The sequence below is a fragment of the Lupinus angustifolius genome, chromosome LG20 (genome assembly GCF_001865875.1).
Source record: "Lupinus angustifolius cultivar Tanjil chromosome LG20, LupAngTanjil_v1.0, whole genome shotgun sequence".
Classification (NCBI taxonomy): Eukaryota; Viridiplantae; Streptophyta; class Magnoliopsida; order Fabales; family Fabaceae; genus Lupinus; species Lupinus angustifolius.
In genome coordinates, this window is record NC_032028.1 from 20,722,718 (window position 1) to 20,741,532 (window position 18,815).

General features: G+C 31.8%; 2 protein-coding genes across 3 annotated transcripts; both read right to left on the minus strand.

The window, feature by feature from the left end:
* On the minus strand, positions 240 to 7,976 carry LOC109336416 (AUGMIN subunit 6-like). 2 transcript variants are annotated; one of them, XM_019573002.1, is made up of 13 exons: positions 7,616 to 7,976; positions 7,453 to 7,509; positions 7,256 to 7,350; positions 6,648 to 6,798; positions 6,113 to 6,238; positions 5,835 to 5,991; positions 4,861 to 4,921; positions 4,540 to 4,777; positions 3,825 to 3,950; positions 2,655 to 2,813; positions 2,318 to 2,564; positions 1,534 to 2,001; positions 240 to 932 (listed from the first exon to the last, which is right to left on the minus strand). In XM_019573002.1, the coding sequence occupies exons 1-13, from the start codon at positions 7,823 to 7,825 to the stop codon at positions 892 to 894; spliced, it is 2,136 nt and encodes a 711-aa protein (XP_019428547.1). In that variant the 5' UTR covers positions 7,826 to 7,976; the 3' UTR covers positions 240 to 891. The 2 variants fall into 2 exon arrangements, with proteins under 2 accessions (XP_019428547.1, XP_019428548.1); XM_019573003.1 differs by lacking the exons at positions 7,256 to 7,350; positions 7,453 to 7,509; positions 7,616 to 7,976 and adding an exon at positions 6,903 to 6,924.
* LOC109336527 (LEAF RUST 10 DISEASE-RESISTANCE LOCUS RECEPTOR-LIKE PROTEIN KINASE-like 2.1) lies at positions 10,247 to 13,684 on the minus strand. The gene is made up of 5 exons (XM_019573185.1): positions 12,792 to 13,684; positions 11,902 to 11,934; positions 11,758 to 11,781; positions 10,365 to 11,668; positions 10,247 to 10,323 (listed from the first exon to the last, which is right to left on the minus strand). The coding sequence occupies exons 1-4, from the start codon at positions 13,636 to 13,638 to the stop codon at positions 10,383 to 10,385; spliced, it is 2,190 nt and encodes a 729-aa protein (XP_019428730.1). The 5' UTR covers positions 13,639 to 13,684; the 3' UTR covers positions 10,247 to 10,323; positions 10,365 to 10,382.

The window sequence follows — 18,815 nt, forward strand, 5'->3', positions numbered from 1 at the left end:
CAACTCTATAATTTTATACATAAATTGTGTTGGTTGACAAAGACTTGATACCTAATTGATTTTTCCCACAAATTTTCTTGGCCTCTATCTTCTTGTAGAAATGGGGTTCACTCAAATATTATCACCATAAAACTCCAAGAATGCAAAATTCCAGTTCTGTCTTTACTGAGTCTCTGCCAACATAAGCACAGAAAACAAATATATGCTAAATAAAACAAACAAGTAGTGAACCCAAGAAATTACATCAAATAATCAAATTCCACTAATCAGTTATGTGCACAAAGTATTGGAAATCACAATCACATTGAAAAGAAGGAACAATGTACGTCACTGAACAGTACAAGAAAACAATCTAAATTTTCATTCTTGATATTTTGCTAAGATACAAGACCTAATTTATGTGAAACAGAACAGTAAAATATATAAATAAATTGCACTCCAAGGATTCATCACAATTGACTAAAAACATATGACAAATTTGCCGCAGAAAACCCAGAACTGCATTACCATATCCACCATATTTTTCGATCGGACCAGTTGAGATGTCAGTTTACTCCTCAAGTGGATGAAAATCTGAAAGCAAATGCAAGTACAATCTGCAACTACTTTGTTGAAGATAACTTCACCCTCAACTCAGATTGCATTTGGATTTTAGCATATCTCCATCCCAAAGTAAATCATCATTCAATAGTGAAGAACACAAGGATCCTCGGGAATTTCCTCCCAGCAGTTGGGCATCGGCAGATCAAATCGAATGGTGAAAATATACCAAACAAGAAGAACAGAAATCATAAAAGCGTCGTGTTACACAAGGTGAAGAGGTGAATATCCCACCAAAAGGATAGATGGCGATGCACTACATCGATCATCCGATTTCCTCTATAATAGGTTTCAGTGCTCCATCAAGGCTGTTTCAGTCTCTGAAAGGGGGGCTGCAACAACAGAATTCATAATTAAATTACCAGCATGTAAGAAGTCAAGAGCTGCTAAATTTACAAGATTCCAGTATAAAAAGAAATATTATTAGTATAAGAGGTTGTAAGAAGTAGCTAGGAGCTGATATGTTTATAAGAAAAGCAATACTGTAAGAACAGAAGAGAAAATTACTAAAGAAGAGGTGAAGCTATTCTCACTAACATAACAAAAAGAAAAACCTTAACCTTAGGTTACAGAATAATGCAACAAAGCATGGCAAACCCTTTGCATGTCTAAAAAAAGAATGCCAGTTTACAAGATCAATTCCAAAATATTTCGTACTCACAGGTCCAGTCAAAGAAAAGAAAAACACTCCCTTACCCTGCATGATATTTCAAAGTACCAAACATTTAACAACTATTAGAGTGCCCAAGAGTTAGCTAGTTGGTAGAGTTACCGGACATTAAGCATGTGTCTGGGTTCAAACCCTGGCAACAACACTCTCCCCTACCCGTTAAAATAACTGACTATCAATTTTTTTATCAACCTTCAGATGCTAAAAAATAACTGAAATACAAATTATGATAGCCAAAACAGCTTGTTGCAATCTCAACATACCCAGCAAATCTTCAAATGTATCTGCTAAAAGTGACGAGTCAATTAGCATAGGTGGAGAGAAGACTTGATCCTGTGCATCCTCAAAATCATAAATTGACTGTTGTGCATCAGAAGTTGCATTTGAACCAGTATACGACAGAAACCCATTGTCAAAATCAGAAAGTCTTCCCAACTCATTCAACATATCAGGAAGCTCATCAAACTTTCTCTCTCCATAACCATCAGAGGCATGATTCTCAAGCAAGGAATCATCCATTTGAGATACAAATAACCTTTTTCTCCTTAAAGAAGCTGCCTTTTTTTCTGCATCTAAATGAGAAAAACCAGTTTCTGAAAGAGGGGCAAAGAAGTGCTCAGAACTTCCATCAGAGCGACTATCTCGTGATGACTCTGAATTGCATGAGCGCAATGACAGTGCTGCTTCTCTTACAGACCTTTTTAGATTTTGGATATAGGAACTATCATCATCTACAAAATAGAGCAATTAACAGTCACTTTGTTTCTAACATACAGATGAAATTCCCCCAGAGAAGCATTAACATGTCAAAGCCCAACTTAAAAGCTTCAGCTAATGATTTTACATCTCTTGCACACTACCTCATGCAAGAGCCGTTTGGGCTTAAAGCATGCAAAAATGCACAAGTTCACTTTACCTTGTGATAAAATTTAATTGAATAATGAAGAATACGAGTGGCAAGGATTGAAGTTCTAACTACTTGGTCAAAGAGGTTCTAAAACTATGTCAAAGACCAACTCCCCTAAAATTAGAGAAGACATGGCATACCTTCTGCTGAATTTGCTACTTGAGTACTTGAAGGAGAACCTAAAGATTTGCTGTCAGGAAGACTTTCTGTTTGGCTTGTTTGATGAACAATACCATGTCGTCTTTGTACGTTTCCAGCTTTTCCAGAAGACGGAGTCAAGCTAAATAATTGAGGAAGTTTTAAAGTGGCAGGACTAACAGAAGCTTTGTCAATCTGAACATTAGATATTCTTGAAGTCACCTCACCAACATCATCAGTGCTATTGTCCTGAATAATACAAATTGTGCAAAATCAGATCCCGTATTGTGAAGGAACTGAAGAAGCGACAATAAAATCATACTAAAAAGGGTAAATTACCATCCTCCCATTACTATGTGCCTGGCTAGGTGAAGTTGACTGACTGTGATGCCTGGTAATTGGAGGTAAAGTGGAGGTTATGCAGTTCACCTTTTCTGTACACTCTGATATGGACTTCTTTATTGCTGGAGCAACGTCCTTGAGTTGGTTAATAAGCACCTGCAAGTGAAAAGTACAACAATGTGAAACTCCTGGAGAGAGACGGATCTAACAAAAATTAAAGATCAGCTAAGTATAAGATGCACAACCCCCCTATAAAGAAAAGGGGAAGAGAGAGCAAAGGAAGATTCAAACTACGATATATCAATATTTAAGAGTGGAACCTGGGGGTAGATGATAAAAGTTATGTAACTACTCGACCGCAGAACATATTTCTTGCTTTCTTTATTGCCGGGGGGGGGAAAGACCAAAGACAGATTCAAAATATGACATGTCAGATTATCAATATTCAGAGTACAACCAGCAAGATATTGATGCAAGCTATGTAACTCCTCCACAGCACATTAAATCTCTTGCTTTCTATATAGCCGTAAGGAGGAAAGAGAGACCAAAGACAGATTCAACTATGATATATCAATATCCAGAGTAGAACCAGCAGGTAATGAATACAAGTTATGTAACTCCTCCATGACACAATAAATGTTTAGCTTTTTATATTGCCAGTCATATTTACTAAATATCAAAGGACAAAGCTAGCTGGTATTTTACTTATCCATGGCTCTATGCTAGACCTTGCATGAATGAGTTTATCATAAATAACGGTCTTATAACATTTAGATACACATCTATCAACAAACTAGGCAAATGATAAGGTGTTGGACTGCTTGCTTCTTGAAGGAAGACGCAATCCACTGTCCATCAACACTTCCAACGAGAAAAATGCAGAAATTCATAGATGCATTGTTTGCTAAAAATTCTCAAAACACCCCCCCCAAAAAAAATAACGCAAAGTAATGTTTCTATTAAATCAATGTAACTTTCTGCATGAGTTTGCAAAGGTCGACTAAGTAGTGTCCAAAATCATGTCCTAGCATAAGGAAAAACTAAATATGGTAGAGGTGATCTAAAAAACTCCATCAAAAGCAAATGGCAAATAGAAAAGAAGCTGCGTTTGAAGCACTTCGACAGTGGTAGGGACTTGAAGATTTTAAATATGTATGAATTCCTTACCTGAAAGCTAGCCAAATGTTGCTGATGTTCTGCAAGGGTTGCAGATAGAGACTCAGCATGGCCACTTGAACTGCCTTCTTGTGCACTGCGCAATATATCCGGACCCTCTCCATCATTTGCTTTTCCCTGCAAATCATAGCATGGTTAGAAGTTTTTATATGTAATAATCAAATACGACTAATAATGTTATATGACATGAATCAACTCACTGGTCATTGTAGTTCTTAATTGAAAATAAAGAAAATAACCATGAAGTAGAGAAATGAGAAATAAAATAGAATTGCAATGATAAATCCAATTGGCAAGTATTTAGTTCAAGTGACACGAGTTGGATTTAAACATTTAACATCAAATATACATTAATATCTTCAGAAAAAATTTGGAGTCTTATAATTCTCCTGGGTCTTCGGGTAGAAATATAACCTATTAAACTTGACCAAAGAAAAATGCTAGCTAGTAAATAATGATGATGGGACGCCCAAGGGCTTGACAAATATCAAGATATTTGACAGAGCATAACAAAAGTCTTTTGGTTATTGCAAAACTTGTAGGAGGTACATATATCATATATGGGTATCAAACCCAGGCAACAATTTCGAACATCAATGCATCTTACAGAGCAGAATCATTGTCAGCCAAAATCCATGGATAACGATGAAAAAAAGGAAACATAAGAGCAGAACCCTCCTTAAGGGAAAGATTATAAAGTGCATACCAGATGAAGCGCTTGTTTATGGATGCGTTGCAAAGCATGTGTCCATCGTCGTATAACCTCTGCAACATCAACCGTTTGGTGGGCTCTTCCATTTCTATCATCCAGTCTTGTCAATGCTTCATTGCTAAAATGTGATGCATCACTCTCCTCTTTGCTATCCATGTGTACAGAAGGCAAATCGCCCAGCTGAGAACTCTGGTCCATTGCTGCAAGCAAAGATGACCCGGAGATACGATACCTAAAATTTGTGTTAAAAAGTGAGTTAGTACTATTACTGCCACAGATATTGGAAAGGTAAATCAAGCTACATCATTACATTACCTATGTTCCCGATGAGCTATCAAGTCCTCAATAGGGCCAGATGCTAGAACTTCATGTTGACCTGTGCATTAATATTATTAAAACTCAATATCATTATTAGCTAGTCTCTTTTACTCAACAGCTTTTCATCAAAACAAACGAGGATTCTAGGTGGTTGGGAGACACCTTAATGCCTTTATAATTGAAAAGGCCAATATCAATGCTTTGTCACCAACACTCATTTGGTGGAAAAACTTAATTACCATAACTAAAATTAGAACCAAAAAATGACTTTGAAAGCTTATTATGACCCATGTGTATAGGAGAGGGAAGAAGATGAAAAATGGGCCTAAAAGCAGTAAAGGCCTACTAGTGGTATGGGGAAGGAGAAGAGAAGAAAGGGGCAAGGAGGGAAATATAAAACAAGGGCATGAGGATGAGTCAGTTGGAAGCGATAGGGGAAAAATGAGTAACCAAACTGGACAACTGGCATAAGGGGACTAGAAGAAGGGAATTGGAGAATGATGGAGGAAATGATATGGGGGAGGGGCTGGAACGTGAGGGGAAATGAGGAAAATTATAATTGGAGTGGGAAGGCTTTGGCCTAGGGGTGGAGTGCTCATTAATCTCAATGACCATTCTATCACTGTTTCTTTTTCTCTTTGGGTTACCTTCTGTTTTCCAATTGTCTGAGTAGTTGTTTTTCAGCATTTTTTCAGATGAATACCAGAGAAAGTACAATCCAGTATTTTTATTCCTATTAATTTACACAGCTATATACCTGAGAAAATGGTATGTGTAGGATAGATGACATGTAAGAAGAGCAGAAGTTAAGTTGTTAATAGTTGTACACGGTTATAAAACAAATGCCATCCCTAGAAACTTATAACTAATCATCTTGTCCCACTTAACGAACTTAAAAACAAGGATGCTAAAATTACATAATCAATTAGACACACGCGAAGAGCATGCAGTGTATAAATCTTTGCACTTACTTTTACGAGCTAATAATGAATCCCATAGGCGAGTAGCCTTGGAAACTAAATGGGAATTCTGACTTGAACTGGATACAAGGTCGTCCCAGACTTCTCCTTCCAACTTCACTTTATTTCTCAAGTCATGCAGTTTTTCAAGCTCTTGTTGCAAATAAGCCTGGATTCAAGTTTTAAATTTTAATTGCTTAACAGACAAATGCACAGGGAATATTCTTGATAAGAAGGGATAAGACATTATATATCTAAATTTGCCAAATAGCATTCAGTTATTGATATACCTCTTCAGCACATAAGCTACGAAACTCAGCAGTCATTTCATGAGCCAAATTCGACCACATACCCTGCCGTTGTACAGCCATTTCTGCATTTTTAAGAAACTTCCTTCTCTCAAGGGCTATTTTTGCCTGTTTCGGACAACAGACTCAATTAAGTTACTTAAGACCAAATGATGTTATGAACAAAAGAACAAGAGAGAAATTAAATAAATAAAAAACAAAATCAAAATTATTTTCTGGAACCACTATGGCCAATATGACAATGAAGTACAGAACTCAAGGTGACAGTCAAAGTAAATGTGATACTGATGTTTTGCAGCACACCAAAGGACTCAAGACATAAAAACCATTTACATAAACATGACAACTGTCCAGATAGGAGGGATCACAACATTTGAGACTGAGATTCATCTCATTCTACAGTAAACAAGCCAACACCTCATAAGTCATAACTGTTTTGACAACAGTAACACATGCACATAACGATAGTCATTTGTCATCCTTTGCTCAAATTTTCTTGATGGATTATCAGTGATACCTTTGTAACTGGAAGTAGAGTAGCTGCATGCGAGAATGCCACATCGGTCAATGGTGCAGGCAATGGGTTAGAAGCTACATCAGCAGTAAATGTCCGCCTATGAACCTCTACTAAAGCATGCATGGAAAGTTGCCATAGAAGCTCAACAAATCTGCATTGACATGTATATATTAAATTAAATTTAAAATCTTAGCACATGAATTACCTTATCCTATTCTAATAAAAAAACACTGATTCTTAAGCTTCGGAAAATACCACATGTCCATGAATTTCAATGACATGTGAAATTGTCCACTCTTGTTACCAACAATTTCACCCCTGGAAAAAAAACATGTCCCACTAAAATCTCAAATACCATTCAAAATCCCTAACGTTTGTCCATGAGAAGACTAATTCGACCAGCATTTGAGATTCTCAAGGACCAAATTCAGATTTTTATTTTCTCAAGTACTAAACCAGGGAATACATCTGTTCTTAGGGGATGAATTAGGGCATTTACTCTATTGATAAGCTAAAAAAGGTAAACTACCTATGAGTAAATAAAACTATGATAGAAGTTAGAACCACAACACTGAACACAATTAGGCATTGATAACACTACTACCAACCTAGGTCCACAACAAGTAGCAAGTGAAGAAACTCTCGAATTGCTCCTTGGAAGTGCATCCTGCGACTCGAGCTCGCTAATAATCCTTTGCACAACCTACCAAACACATTCAATCACCATTCAAAATCATACCCAACCATTCAAAAAAAAAAACCACACAAAAAAACCAAAACTAATTTAAATCCAACCAATCAATACCTTACGAAAATCGCGTGATTGCGCTGAATCAAAAATCGGCCAAACCTTATCAAAATCCTGAAAGATCCAAACAAAAACACACAAAAAACGGTTACAAATAATCAATCGAGTATTAGTATTTTAAATTGCACTCTACAACCGAAATTGCGAGAATGAAAAATACCTTGGCGGATTGAATTGGGCCACGAAGGGAGGAGAGGATAAAATAGAGAAGCTGTTCGCCTAATTTAGGGTTTGAATGACGGAAAAGACCAACACGAGGAGTTGAATTTGAAGATCCGATTCCAATAATTGAAGGATCTAAACCTAATATCAAACAGTTAGTGTACATTGCACTTTCAAGCTCTATTTCTCTCTCCTTTTCTCTCTCCATTGTTATTACCTCAAAACCACCATAACAATCGTTTTTCTTCTTCTTTCTTTTTCTTATCGTCTTGTTGTTTCTTCTTTTTGTTTATTTGGAAATGGAGGTCCTTCGATTTGTTGGAAATTGCGAAATGGGACCATGATTTTTGAAAAAATGGGTGCGTCAAAAAATGTGCATTTGTTTAATGTTTTTTTAGAAATTCAAAACTTGATTTTAATTTGTTATAGCTTACCAACAACATGCGTTGGTTCAAGTGGTACACGTTTGATTCCTCTTAATTAATGTCTCGGGTTCGACGAGAGAGTTAGCCTCACGGCCTATTAATGTTCCCAGCTCGACGAGGATGTGGGAAACTAAAAAAAATTGTTATAGCTTTTTTTTAAATCTAAATAGTACCGGTTGAGTAGTACATTATTTGGATTGGTCATATTGATATACTTTTGAACTCAGACTAACCTTGGATCTGTGATCATATTCGTTAGGTCTACTATCTATGGGTCACTGTATTGGATATCTAGTGGATCTGTGAGTACCCGTAAATTAAAAAATACTAAAAATAATTGCGAGCAATTTATACAATTATTTGTTTCTACAATATTATATGTTATTTAGATAATCAATAAGAAATTTTTTTATAAAATATAATTTAAAGTTTTAAACACAATTTAAATTCACTATTAAACATAACTCATTTTATCAAACAAGCATAACAAACAACTTTAACATTATGATGAAAAATTATTTAGTAAGATTTTTTCAACCGTCATAACATTACGTTATATGCATTAAAACATAACATCACTATTTAGCGATTCAATCATTTTATCAATTAATACGATATTATAATTATGAATTAATAACATAACATTACAGTTATGATTAACAAGATATTTCAATTATATTGTGATATATAGTTTTAGAAAAAAATAACAGGTTTGGATACTTCATTACTCGAACTCAGATCTATCCAACAATGAGTCTCAAAATCTCGAATCACAATTACCGTAGATCCAAAAATACGAACCAGACCTATTATAAGTATTGTTTACAAGTACCTGCAAGTTCGAGTATCATTGTTATCTCTAGATGAAGGAATTATTTTATATGAATTAGGTAGGATTATGGTTAAACCAAAAACAAATATACAAGTAATATGAAGTGTTCCATCCATTATAGCAATATTCATGCTAGTTGCTAGATGCTATGACTTATTTCAACCTCATAGAATGAATGCATTTGTTCAGATAATTGTTTATATTTCAACCCCTATTGAATCTATGCATTGTTTGTTTATGTTCTAAATATAAACAAACAAGCACAAATATTTTTCTAGGTTCTTAATTTGGTTATGATGCATTACAAAAAAGAATAAGAATCAATGCATTTTTTATAAAACAATATAACCATGCATGAGATATTATAAGTTAAATTGAAGAAATTGAGAATCTGAACAGAAAAGTCATCAAAGCAATAACTTAAATACAATCAAAGAAGTGAAAGATATTATAAGGCACAAAAAAATTATTTTATACTCAATTTTATACGTGGGGCTATGCTATGTTTTTCCTTTAAGTTACAACAGCTTAGATTTTTACTGAACATTAGGACAAAGATTCTTATTGTTTATCTTACAAGTTACAACTCATAAACTCAATTGTGAATAGAGATGTGCTCATTGTCACATTTAAAAGTTTTTTTTTTGTTGGTTTTATTAAAATGTAAAGTCACACATAAGATATAAAGTATTTGAGTAAGAAAACTTTCAATAAATGAAAAATGGTCATGGAATTATGTCTTAAGGTTTTAATTCAAAACGTAATATTTTGCTTGAGACTCATCGTTATTCTCACATCTAGTAACAATGAGATTCTCTGATGGTTGGAGGCTCCGCACGGTATTATAATATGCTTTTGTGAAGTCCTTTGAGAAGAGGATTTAATTGGAAATTGTGAATATTATTGATGTTCGTGAAGGGTTTGGATGATGGTGATGGTCAATTTTGGTGATTCTTCTCATGGCTATAACTTTAACCTTTCATCATATTATAATTTCTAAAAAAAAATGAAATAGAATACACTTGGAAAATAAAGTCAAAAAATTAAAATTAATAATGAAGTAAGGAATTGTTAAAGACCGGATCATAGCATGTTAGCTCATTTCTATACGTTTTTCTCACAATGACAAACATTATTTTTATAACTAACAAGACATTGGTCTATTGGTGTAAGACAACATTGGATCCCTAAGGTTGGGGGTTCGGTTCTTGGGAGCGACACTTGTTAGGAGAAACAACAACGAACATTGAAATAAATTAGTTCTTTACCCAACAAGGTGAAAAGATATCTTTAATAGTACCAAAAAACATCATTCTTATTATTATTTGGTTCATACAACCTACCTTACATGATTTCTCTATCTTTCCTTCTACTTTTGGAGTCAACAAGCACAAGATTGTTCTTATACAAATAGTATTCTTAAGAAATAAGAATTCTAACATAGCAAATGAGAGAAGAATTTCTTATTTCAATAAAAATAGGATAAGAATAAGTTGTTGAAGATGTTCCTATGTCTCTATTTCTCTAGCACTACTCTCTTGATGATTAGTTATGGTTTGGCCATGATGACCATCAAAACTTGAGGAACCACTCCATGATGTTTGGTTAGAGTTGAAATCATCATTATCGTCATCATCATGTTGAAACTTTTCTTGTGGATAGTATGAAGGCCTTGGAGGCATTTCAAGGCTTTTAGTTTTACCTTCAAGCATCTCAACTACCTTGCTCATTGAAGGGCGATCACTTGGTTTCAATTGTATACACCAAAGAGCAACCAAGAACATCCTTTTCGCTACATCATTATCCTCATCCGAGGCATTTTCGATTTCGATATCTTTTTCCTCAAGAAATCGATCATGTATCCAAAAGGGGAAGTAAGCTTGGCTTGAATGCTCTGCATGAGGATTTGAGTTCTTCCTCTTACTTGTCATTTCCATCAACAACATTCCAAAACTATACACATCAACCTTATAAGACAATCCTCCAATGTTTTTATAGAACAATTCCGGAGCCATGTAACCCAAAGTTCCTCTAGCTTGAGTTAAAGGAGCAATGCTACCATCTAAAGGATATAGTCTTGCAAGTCCAAAATCCGAAACTTTAGGGATAAAGTTTTCATCTAGAAGAATATTATGAGGCTTGATATCAAAATGCAAAATTTGCATATCACAACCTTGATGTAAATATTCAATACCATGAGCTATACCTAGAGATATTTCATATATTTTTGCATAACTCAAATGTACACTACTTTCTTCTTTAGAAAATATATACTTATCCAATGACCCATTAGGCATAAATTCATAAACAAGAGCACGTTTTTTACCTTCAACACAATACCCAACAAGACGCACCACATTAACATGATGTATTCTTCCAATTGTAGCAACTTCATTGATAAAGTCTTGTCCATTAGGATTGAATTTACTCAACATTTTTATTGCTACATCAACCCCACTACGTAGTTTTCCTTTGTAAACAGAACCAAAACCTCCTTGACCCAATTTCACATTGAAACCACCACTCATTTTCTTGATTTCTTTGTACTCATACCTTATGGGATTAAGGTTGTTGTTGTCTAGCAGAAAATTTTCAATGTTTTCATACATTGATAAATGTCTTCTTCGCCATTTAAAAATCATTAAGAGAAGAAAAAATGCAACTCCAAACAAATATCTGATTGCAACAAAAGATGGTAGAATATTTCTTCCTATATATGTTCCTGCATCAAAATAGTGTAGACCAACAGGGTTGTCCAATAATCTGGTGCTAAATGATATTCTACTGTATATTCCTGCATGGGTTATTATAAGTGTTAGAAAAAGTTGCATACTTGCATGTTGAAATATATAATTTTTTTGAGATTATATAAAATATTCTTACCAATTATAATGCCTCTGAGATAAGCTGAAAAAAAAACACTAGGTAAATTCAGCAAATGATGCACATAAGTTGAAGTAATCAAAGAGATGAGAAAGTTGAGTGTGAAATTTTGAAATAACAGAGGAAAAGGGAATGAATCCTAACCTGCAGTATAACCAATGATCTGTTGCAAAAATCCTAAAACACCATAGAACAATAGGATTAGCTAGAATTTAAGAAACAAATTAAAAGATACATGTGGAACATCGATAATAATTTGTTTTGTCGATAAATAGTCGCATTTGTAAAATGCGACCCTGTGTCCACCTAACCCGTGTTTGTGCAATGCCCATTTAAATTAGGCAGACGCGAGCATGTTCATGTAAAAAATATCATGTTTTGTCTATCCCGAATATAAGTAGACTAGGCTTGCGAGTTACCCGCTATAAAAAAAAAGTAGAGAAAAGTAATTAAATTGCCATTTTCGACAAATATAGATGTTGTGTAATAACATAACTTACAAATATATTCATAGCAAAAAGTAATTATTCTCAAAGAAAAGTTTCAAATCAAAGTAGTTTTGGCTACCTATATAAACAGTTACACACATTTTCCATATTGTTTCGTGTAAGATTTTTCTTCAACTCCCTCTTCTTCTCCTAGGTGTCTGGTTAAACTTCATTTGATCTACTCTCCTTCACTTTTAATAGTTTCATTCATACATCTCTAGAATACCTAAAAGCTAACTCATCGTTTCAATACTACATCTAATATATTCTATTATTAACATTTTACTCTCATCATTCACATCAGAGCAGAGGATTAAGTGATCAAAAAAAGTAACTAAACATAAATATCTATCACAAAAATAAAAAGATTTAACAGGTCTACACTGACAGTATAAGTATTTTTATACTATTAGTGAATCATCCACCATTCATATATAAAGCAAAAATAATACATGTCAATATTGAATAATATGTTGATAATGTAGAAAACTTTAAACTAACGATGGATAGATTTACGGGAAAAAAAACGGAAAATAAATCTCATACCACATTTATCAGTTGTATGATAAGCATAATGACAATATCGCTTATCACATTTGACTTGTCCACTTTTTTCATCAACAACTTCACAATCAACCCCTTTTCCACATTCATCTTCACACACAATCGCAAACCATGAAACCTCAAACCCTTCAGCCACCACTCTTCTTATCTCATCATACGAAACGTTGTCGTTTCCAATCTCCGACAACCTCGTACCCGCCAACGTAGCCACCTTAAGGCTACACCCAACCCTAATATCACTCACGCGATAATCAAACAACGTTGTTTCCAAAACAACATAAACATGTTCATTGTTTCCATACTCAGTGCAATTACTCACATCAACTTTAACATATTTAAGATCATAATCATCGTTAATAGTAACCGGATTAGTGCAGTTGAAGTAACCCACTCTATATAGATAACTAGGGTTAGTAAACGGTTCTGAACCAAAATCATCAGGACCAATAATGGTTTTAAAACTGGTGTATGATAAGAAATAACGTGGAATGAAGGAGCAAGTAGAATCTTGAACTACACCAGGATCGGTTAAGATGATTTTGTATGCGTTGTAATCGATGTGTTGAACAATGTATTTTGCTGAGAAGAGAGGTAATAATAACAGTGTTGAGTTGTTGTTGTTATTGCATTCTAATTCGTATCTTGAGTCACCACAATGGATTGGATCAGATTTGAGTCTGAATGGATAAGTTATGTTATGAATTTTGCCACAAGAAGAAGGTGAACATGGTTGGTGATGGTTAATGGAATAGGTTAGTTGGAATAAGAGAAGGGTGGTTGAAATAAAGAGTGAGAGATTGGAGAAAGAGTTTGAAGTTTCCTTTACCATCTTTCAAGAAGAGAGATATTTGTGAAAGTGGGATAGATCCTCTTATTTCATGTCTTATAATTGTATCAAAAACTTTATCTAGTCTCCCACCATGTCCCCGTCCCCAATCACGTCCCTAACCAATCACAATAAAGCAAAATTGATATAAAGTTATGAATATTCAATTTTTTTTAATTGACATGGCATAATAGAATTGGTCTGGAATAGGGTTTGGGACAACATTAAGAGTGTTATGGAATGATAACGAAACAAAAACAGAAAATAATAAAATTTAAATTATTTTAATAATGTTCCTAGAGAAAAGATAGATTAGATCATTTTACTCTCATAAGAAGAGCTTTCTTTTGTCATTTTTTAAGGTAAATTTTGAGGTGTAAAGGAGTTTGGATTCTATTTTTTCCACTTGATTTTATTGAGACTTTATTTAAAAATAATTTAAAATATGTAGTATTAAAAAAATTAGTCAATATATTCTCTTCCACCTATTTTAATAGATAGGATATAAAGTAGTTTAGAATTGTTGAAAGTCAAAGAAAAGTGGCGCATCCACAGTAGTTACATCATTAAGATGCATGTATGAAATTAGCATTATCTGTCACAAAGTTTCTTCTTCTCATATCTTAAATTAATCATATTATATTAAGTAGTATAAAAAATTTATTTATATTTTTTAATTTTTTTTAAGTATATATCAATATTCTATTGTATTGGAACACAATGAAACACAAAAAAGTAGAATATCAGATCTCATTAATGTATGATGTATTGGTCATCTTTGTTGGCTCACTTGACAGGTTCACGAGATTCGTTTGCACATGGAAGGAGCATGGGGATTGGGGCAGAAAGAGATGTATGAGACTATAAATTATTGAAGGGTCAGAAAAATAAACCATCAAGTTTATTATATTTGGTTAAGATATAAAATAAATAAAATATAAGAAAAATATGTAAATTTGTTAATAAGGTTGCACCAAATATGATTAGTGAGCCTTGAATGAGTATCACACTTCAATAAATTTTGAGGTGCTTCTAATTATTAGTTATATATTTTAAGACATCCCAATATGTTATTGATTTCTTAATTTTTAATCTATAAGTAAATTAGTATTTGTTTCCCCCATATATGTTAATTTAAGAATGAGGTTTACTAATGTGAGTAAGTTTTTTTAGTTAAATACATATTAGTATTGTGTGTGATAAAAGTTGGATAAAAAATATACTCAATGTTATATTAAAATGCTTATTGATAACAATAATATTATGGTAAGTTACTATTCTGCAAATAAAAAATAAAAATCTATTTTTTCTCATCTTACACCATCTCAAAAGTACATTAACATCACCTAGGAACCTTAATCCTCAATTTTTTTCAATCTCAATCTTCAACAGTATGTTACATTAGATTATCAGGATGATCAAAAAATCAATGATTCAATTCTAAATAGAGACACTTGTTGAAAGGATACTGACGCACTCCAAAATAATTAGTTCTTTACTCAAAAAGTAATAAGATAATCTTGATAATACCAAAAAATACAACAACATCAACTAAAAACCTTAATCCCCAAAATTTTCAATCTCAATCTTCCACCTTATGCTATTATAATCCTAATTCTTGAATTTTTTTACATAACATGTGAACAACATTGATTTAATTTGTTGCCATTCAACTATAAAAAAAGATTAAGGACATTGATCTAATTTGTTGTCATTTAAACAATTTTCTCTGTATTTGGCTAACTCTCTTAATAGACATTTTTTCCATCCACAAGACTCGAATTCGAGATATTGTTTAAGAGGAATTAAACATGTATCACTTGAATCAACGCCCATTGATAATTTGTTGTCATCTAGCCATCTGAAATCAACAAACTTAAACAATTTTCTCTGTATTTGGCTTTGTTAGTCGGTGCAAGTTTATATGTTTATTGTATATTGTTTTTGAATGTGTGAATGGTATCTCATAACAATATTATATCATGTTGGGCTTGTCATTTTTCCTAATATTTTTCAGAACATTATATAGATGAGTAAAATATCTTAAAATAAAACTGATGATTGTTACATATTGGGCTTTTTAGGTGTTGTTGTTGCACTTTTAACAACAAATTCTTACCTTTTTTTAGAGTAAATAGTTATTTTGGTTCTTTATGTTTTTTCGACTAAATCAAATTAGTCTCTATTAAATTTAAATTATCAATTTAGTCTATTAAAATTTCATTGTGGACCTATGTTACTCATTTTGTCCATTCTCATCGATTAACATTGACGACTGGGTCTAGAATATTAATGTTGACTTGGTTTGATATTTATGTCCATATTGTCAAGTTTGACACATCATTTATTATTTATTTTTTTAAAGTGAAAATTTATGTGTTTTGTTTAGTTTTTTTTATAAATTAAACACATACTACACCGTTTTGATTATCTTCTTTATTGTTTTACCCCAAACCCTTTTACATCTTCCCTACAACGTCTCTTCTCTTTCACTCTCTCGGAACAAAACAAAACAACATCGTTTTGATTAAATTTTAACTTACAAAATAAATAATAAATAATATGTCAAAGTCGTCAATGTCGATATTTAACGTCATGTCAAGTTAGTAATTAATGGTACACATAGATAGAGTCGTCAATGTTAACTGACAGGTATGGATAGAAAGTCTAACGTAAGTTTATGTTGAAATTTGTGAAAACTAAATTGGTAATTTAAATTTATTATGGACTAATTTAGTACAATAAAAAAATGAAAGATCAAAAGAATTATTTACTCTAATTTTTTTTTCCAAGTTAGTAACTTATCAAAGTATCTTGTTATCATTACTCGTTGTAATATAATATGAAATATATTATTTATCCAACTTTTATGGCACACAATACAAATATAACATGTGATTGAGTTAGTTTTCACGTCTGCAACAAAAATATATGTATTTAATATGTATATATCGATAGTATAAATATTTGTATATTATCAATAAATTATCCATTATTTATATATATATATCATGTTTCATTCAGTTTTGATGGTCTAACTTCTGTAGGACCATGAATGCGTATTATAATTCTAACTAAAGTTCAGATATCTAAAATTGTCTAATATTGGTTGAATTGTTTTATTTAAGAGAAAAATATATGTACCGATAGAGTATAGGTTTTATACATTATCATTATATACTCTATCATTAATATATAATTATTGTTGACTTTTCAAAAAATTAATTCAAATGAATGATAGAGTATATATGTATAAATCTTTACACTCAATGTTTTAGTATATGTATATGTTTCATTGTGTATCATGGCAAGGAAATGACAATCCATCATGCTGTTTTGTTGTTTTTTTCTTTTTCTGATTCAAAGTAAAGAGGAATTTTGATAAAAATAAAATAATAGTTAGAGTGTAATATTGATGCACTGACAGTGTAAAGAATTATGCACAATCAGTACATTATTCATCCTTTATTTGAATTACTTTTTATGAAAAGTGAAATATAATTGAAAATAAATGATAGATAATAGAGTGATAGTGTAAAAAATTCTTACTTTCAGTATACATTTTTTTTTTCTCTAATAGTTATGTGATATCTTTCAGTTTTCTTATTTCCCTCTGAAAATTAAATTGCAAAATAATCCTTTAATCAAAGTAAAGAGGAATTTTGATAGAAACGTTTCTTTGGCGTGTTTACAATTTGTTGCCACGTTAGTTCCCACGTGTCTATTTTAATAATGATAAACGTGCACATCCTTTTTGACCAACAAGGCTCTATTACCAATGAGATGAATGATTAATTTATTGGGTTAGTAATTACATTTCATAATGATTGTTTCTCTTCAAACAAAAACACTTTCCCATGAATTTGGATTAGAAAGTTTCGCTGAATCCCAACCTAACTAAAATGTTAAATGTTCGATTTTTAGAATGAAAGAGGCCAAGTTTGCAACCTCCATTATACTTTGTCGGATTCATTATATATATATTATGATTTATGTCTTCTCCACAATATAAGAAAATTTTCCACTGCAGCTTCATATCATACTCTATTAGCAAAGTGCCACTCATCTTCAACATTTTATGTTCAGCTCCTATTGTGAAATCTTTGTTTCCATGTCATTGTTTTGATTAGATAACTAGTATAAATTTAGATTATTAGTAAAAATTTAGATTATTAAAAATGATTCCACCATAATAAGAATGAGATAATTTTGTCCTCCAATATATCTTTACATAACATATATAAATTTGAACATTAGTCATAATCAAGTAATAAAGTTAGAGAAAGATGAATATGGAACTAAAGAATATTTTATAAGAGTAAATGAAATATATCAATATATTATTATCCTATACAAAATATAATTGTTAAAGTCAATAAGTCATATATTAACCACTAATTACAAGAAAAGTATAAATTTTATTTTAAAATAGTAAAATATATGCACTAACAACATAAAAAATTATACACAATCAATATATTATTTACCATTTATTTATAATATTTTTATTTAAGAAATAATAATTATTAAAAATGAATAAATATTCCATCTTTTTCTCATTTTAATATACTAGGAGAATTAGGACAATTCAAAACATAACTAATATTAATTTCTAGAACATGACCAACTACAATTAATTTCACATATCCGTTAAAATGGGTATGTACATGTTAAATGTCACATTTGTCTTTTTTACATCTCTAAGTAAAAATCATTAAAAATATTTATAGCCAATGATGAGTCCTCTAATCTAAAAAGATACAAATACCAAATTAGAAAAAAAAAATACAAAATCTCTTCATACCACCTCTCTCTAATTTATCCTCCTCAAATATGTAAAGATGAATAAATTTATTTCTCTGTCTTATTTATAGACTATTTTAGATATTTTTTACCAATTAAAAAAAAAGTGATCAATGTTGTTAACATTATATATATATATATATATTTATTTATTTAGAATTATCATTCATTAATGAAAATCAATTTTCTCCTCTTTCAACTTGATTAATTAATTAATAATTGAGTATAATACCAATGTATTGTCGGTGTAAAATTTTATACACAACACTATTAGATCATTTACCGTTTATTTGTATTATTTTTTTAAAAAATCAATAATAATTAAACATGAATGATAAATAATAAAATAATATTGTATAAAACTCATACTGTTACTG

What these genes read in the sequence shown, in the direction of transcription:
- LOC109336416 (XM_019573002.1), bottom strand. Translation starts at nt 7,825, where the DNA reads ATGGAGAGAGAAAAGGAGAGAGAAATAGAGCTTGAAAGTGCAATGTAC. An exon ending in GCCCAATTCAATCCGCCAAG is followed by an intron (nt 7,510 to 7,615) that starts GTATTTTTCATT and finishes TGGATCTTTCAG; the next exon opens with GATTTTGATAAGGTTTGGCC. An exon ending in TACATTTGAAGATTTGCTGG is followed by an intron (nt 933 to 1,533) that starts GTATGTTGAGAT and finishes CTGTTGTTGCAG; the next exon opens with CCCCCCTTTCAGAGACTGAA.
- LOC109336527 (XM_019573185.1), bottom strand. Translation starts at nt 13,638, where the DNA reads ATGGTAAAGGAAACTTCAAACTCTTTCTCCAATCTCTCACTCTTTATT. An exon ending in TCATACAACTGATAAATGTG is followed by an intron (nt 11,935 to 12,791) that starts GTATGAGATTTA and finishes ATGGTGTTTTAG; the next exon opens with GATTTTTGCAACAGATCATT. An exon ending in GATCATTGGTTATACTGCAG is followed by an intron (nt 11,782 to 11,901) that starts GTTAGGATTCAT and finishes TTTTTTTTTCAG; the next exon opens with CTTATCTCAGAGGCATTATA.